The 4997-nt window shown below is 44.4% G+C and overlaps 1 protein-coding gene across 1 annotated transcript in view; it reads right to left on the reverse strand.

Annotated features, from left to right (window-relative positions):
• Positions 1-2616, reverse strand: part of PARP4 (poly (ADP-ribose) polymerase family, member 4) — a 54684-nt gene extending 52068 nt beyond the window's left edge. The window contains exon 1 of the mRNA XM_009890652.1: positions 2491-2616. Coding sequence (XP_009888954.1) covers positions 2491-2616 — 126 coding nt within the window. The remainder of the gene's footprint in view (positions 1-2490) is intronic.
• Between the last annotated feature and the right edge of the window lie 2381 nt (positions 2617-4997).

Genomic DNA, 4997 nt, shown 5'->3' on the forward strand with positions numbered 1-4997 from the left:
GCCAAACAGCTTGGTATCATCGGCAAACTTGCTGAGGGTGCACTCGACCCCACTGTCCATGTCCGCAACAAAGATGTTGAACAGTAGAGGTCCCAGTACTGACCCCTGAGGAACGCCACTTGTCACTGCTCTCCACTTGGACATTGAGCGGTTGACCACAACTCTTTGAGTGTGACCGTCCAGCCAGTTCTTTATCCACCGAGCGGTCCATTTGTTGAATCCATGTCTCTTCAATTTAGAGACCAGGATATCGTGTGGGACAGTGTCAAATGCTTTGCACAAGTCCAGGGAGATGACATCTGTTGATCTTCCCTTGTCCACTGCTGCTGTAACCCCTTCGTAGAAGGCCAGCAAATTTGTCAGGCCCTTGGTGAAGCCATGCTGGCTATCACCAATCACCTCTTTGTTATCTATGTGCCTCAGCAGAGTTTCCAGGAGGATCTGCTCCATGATCTTGCCAGGCACAGAGGTGAGACTGACTGGCCTGTAGTTCCCTGGGTCTTCCTTCTTTCCCTTTTTGAAAATAGGGGTTATGTTTGCCCTTTTCCAGTCAGCAGGGACCTCGCCAGACCGCCACGACTTCTCAAATATGATGGCCAGTAGTTTAGCGACTTCATCTGCCAGCTCCCTCGGGACCCGTGGATGTATCTCATCAGGTCCCATGGACTTGTGCACTTTCAGGTTCTTCACACGTTCCTTTCTTTTTACTTCAATGTCAACACCTTACGTTATACACAATTTAAACTGCAGACTCTTGAGGATGTCACATACAATTTTTGCAGTTTGTAAAGTGACAACCACCTATGGCAGCTATATAAAAGGTTAGGATTTGAAGTAACTCATCCAATATTGTATTAGGAAACATTACATGAGAGTGAGAGGGAAAAATAAACTCACTTAATCATACCCTTCTCAAAATTAGAAAACTGTATACAGAGAAAACAAAAAATTCAAATCACAATACAATGCATTACCTTCTCCCCAAGGTGGATTAGAAGTAAGCACTCTAATGTGACAATATTTATAAGCGTGCCATAATTACTAGCTATGTGAGGGGGGAAATAAGTGTCACTTTCAAGTGGCAGAAGTAACAAGGTATTATGCCTTCACTATTAAGTTAGATGATGTTAGATAATTCCCTGTCACTGACATGTGAATACTTATACTGCTAAGAGTGTGACCAGTAGGTCGAGGGAGGTCATTCTCCCCCTCTACTTGGCACTGGTGAGGCCACAACTGGAATACTATGTCCAGTTTTGGGCTCCCCAGTTCAGGAGGGACAGGGAGCTGCTGGAGCGAGTCCAACGAAGGGCAACCAAGATGATTGAGGGATCTGAGCATCTCCCTTATGAGGAAAGGCTGAGAGAGCTGGGACTCTTTAGCCTGGAGAACAGAAGGCTGAAGGGAGACCTTATTATTGCTTACAAATATCTAAAGGGTGGGTTGAAAGAGGATGGAGCCAGACTCTTCTCAGTGGTTCCCAGTGACAGGATGAGGGGCAATGGGCACAAGTTGGAACATAGGAAGTTCCGTTCCAATACACAGAAAAACTTCTTTACAGTTCGGGTGACAGAGCAGTGGCACAGGCTGCCCAGGGAGGTTGTGGAGTCCCCTTCTCTGGAGATTTTCAAAACTCGCCTGGATGCAGTCCTGAGTAATGTGCTCTGGGCAATCCTGCTTTAGCAGGGGAGTTGGACTAGATGATCTCTAGAGGTCCCTTCCAACTCTGAAAATTCTGTGATTCTGTAAGGCATTAGCATGTTACCTGGCACACTTCTAGCTTCTGCCAACTCACATCCTCCCAGTTTCCATGCATGGTTTGGGAGACAGAAGATCCTCATGACCATTTTCATACAGGCAGTTTGGATATGAACACTCAGTCCTGAAGACCAAGACAGTTCACTAGTATAGGTGTGGGCCGAGCCATGCCAGCTGGCCACTGTCCCTGTGAGCATTCCTAGGCATGTAACGTACAAGTATAGATGCAGCCCACTGACTTCATCGCTGTGCACGTAATGCAAACAGGCGCCTTGATTCATCCATGCTGCATGTTCAATATACATTCAAAATAAAAAAACTGTATTTAAATAAAAACCTGCAATATCACCGACTTCTAACTCTACCACCATCTTTTCCTCCTCTGTAACAATAACATAACCAAAACCCAATTCTGTGATGCATCTCCTTATTCAGAGTTTCCCCTCTCTGATGATGAGAGAAGAAAAACAGCATGGCAATTTTATCCAGGAAAAATATCTCCCTGGTCCTTTTGTGGAAGGAGAATATTGCTCTTAATCTTTTATGTGACATTTCAGTACTACAAAGCCAGATGCATTAAAAATGTAAACTGAATATTTCCATTTAAATATTGAACAGAGACATAATCTCTATGGTTCTTATTTCTCCACACGAGGCAAGATTAACACTCTGCAACGTTTGCACTACTTGGTCTTTTCCTACTGAGATCTCAGAAATAAACCTGGAACTTACCTTGTGATTAAGCACAAAATTAACTACTCCACCATTCTCTTTTATGCTTGCTTTCAGCCTGCTCTTCTCCTGAATGCGTAAGCATTTAAGTTTAACAAAGAACACACAGTCTTCAAAGATTGCCATTGCCCTCCTGTTAAAAGAGAAACGAATTTTTTTACTTAGGGCTGAGAAAACTTTCATTCCTACTATCCACCTAAGTAGTCTCTCACCAAATATATTGTTTGCAACTCTACAAAGTTTCAAAACAAATCCCGTTTTATTGGCATGGTAATCAAATCCAACCAGAACATCTCTTAATCAATTTTATTATTATTTTTTTAATTACATGGAAAATTTAATGTGACCTACATTTTCAGTAAAGTTATGGCTTTGTAATAAGGAATTTAGCAAAAGAATTTTACTTCAGCTAAAATGGATGTGTGCTTGCTATGGCTTCACCTAAGATAGGTATGTGCTTGCTATGCGTTTGGAAAAGGGATAGTGTTAGATAGGATATCAGACGAAAGCAACAGTTGAAAGTACCGAACCTTTGCAAAACAAAGGGTGGTGTAGTTAGCCAAGATAACCACAGAAGTGTAAAGAATAAAGAAGCCACAAGAAGGACATGGTGATAAAGGCTTCGAACCTCCCTCTGACGACCACCAGGAAGACCCCTGAGGAAGCATCGCGCCTACACTGCTAGAAAGGAGGGGGCATGGTCAGGGGTGGGTTGCATTCCAAGAACTCATTGACTATGTAATTGGGGGGTGGGTTGCATTCCAAGAACTCATTGATTATGTAATTGGGGGTGGGTTGTGTTCCGAAAACTCATTGATTATGCAAATTATTTTTGAAGAAAAAACACGAATAAGTATAAGCAATATGAAATAAAAACAAGCGTTTGTAAAGGAAAAATGAGCCACAGGAGGAGAAATCCCCTGTGTAACTCCCAGCGCTGCAATAAATGTTCTTTGCTCCACTGAATTTGCCCCTGACTAAAATTCAATACAGTGAGCCTGTTTCTCACAATGTGGGGGCTCGTCTGGGATATCTGAAGCCTACGTTCGGAGCCTTCGGTGGGTGAGTAGACCGGGATGGCGCGCCACTGCTGATTTCAGCAATCCTCGGGCTCTCCCCACCCACGGTGATGGACCAGCGACAACAGCCCGGTGAAGGGGCTCGTGGACCAAAGAGGGGTCCCAGGGATAACCGCAGCAGCCGATAATACTTGTGCACGAGACCTGGGTAAGAAAATTGACTGTTGAGTATTACTCGGGCAGCTGGGTGATGGGGGATTGAGAGTGGTGTGAATGAGACGCAGACTAGCTCTGCGAAGCGAGTGTGGAGTCTTTCTAACTGTGGTTCTGTATCTCCGCAAGGAGGCCAGCTGGTGAAGAGACAAAGCGAAAGGCTGGAGTTGAGAGATCCCCCGGGGTAAAATGGGACAAGGGAAAAGTAAGAAAGGATTTAAGGGAAAAACCGATCAAGGAATTCCAGAAATACCTCCGGACAGTCCACTAAGGAGGATGTTGTTGCAATGGGGGCAGAAAGGAGAGTCCTGCATGCGGGGTAAGGATAAACATACAGTAATTGATCATATTTACTTTAAATGAACCAAAGAGCCCGTAAGACCAGACAGGTTGTATTGGCCAAAGTATGGTTCTATGGAGAGATGGCAGTGTCAAGCATTAAATGTACACCTTAATTCTAAAGAACCATTCGATCAGGAAGAGAGCAAATATGCAGCGTGTTGGAAAGGAGATGCAGGGGTTTATAAATTGGAGACACAAAAGGAAAAAGAGGAGGACCAGAGACCAGTCTGGGATCCTCTTGAATACTTACCTCCCTCATGTAACCCGGACCTTTTGGAAGGTGCGGGAGAGCCTCAAGCCCCCATTAGAAGGGAAAGCCAGAGGAGACAGAGGCGGGAAGTAGGGAGGTCCACAGCAGAAGAAAATGAGGAGATGATGGAACCAATTGGGCTGCATCCTTTATGGGAGGTCCCGATGCCAGGAGCTCAAAATGGGGTAGGATTTGTGAATGTGCTCCTAACCAGTACAGAAATCAGGAACTTGAAGAAAGAAATGAAGAAATTGTTGGAAGATCCCCTAGGTTTGTCAGAACAATTAGACCAATTTTTAGGTCCAAATGCATACACTTGGGAAGAAATGCAATCCATCATGGGAACTTTGTTCTCTCCTGAAGACAGACAAATGATTTGTGTAGCAGGGATGAGAATATGTAAAAAGGAAAACGTTCGTGGGGTGGCGGGGGACCAAATGTTATCCCTACAAAGACCTGATTGGAATCAAAATAACCTCGCAGGGAGAAGAAACATGTCTGATTATTGGACATTAATTATAAGGGGAACTAAAGAAGCAGCCCTGAGGGGTCGAATGTGAGCAAAGCCTTTGATAGTAAACAAGGGAAAGAGGAATCTCCGACTGAATGGTTGAAGAGGCTCCGAAGGAATATTCAGCAGTTTTCTGAGATTGACCCAGAGACTGTGGCTGGGGGGGGATTAA

The sequence above is a fragment of the Charadrius vociferus genome, unplaced genomic scaffold (assembly GCF_000708025.1).
Source record: "Charadrius vociferus isolate BGI_N301 unplaced genomic scaffold, ASM70802v2 scaffold278, whole genome shotgun sequence".
NCBI classification, from domain to species: Eukaryota; Metazoa; Chordata; class Aves; order Charadriiformes; family Charadriidae; genus Charadrius; species Charadrius vociferus.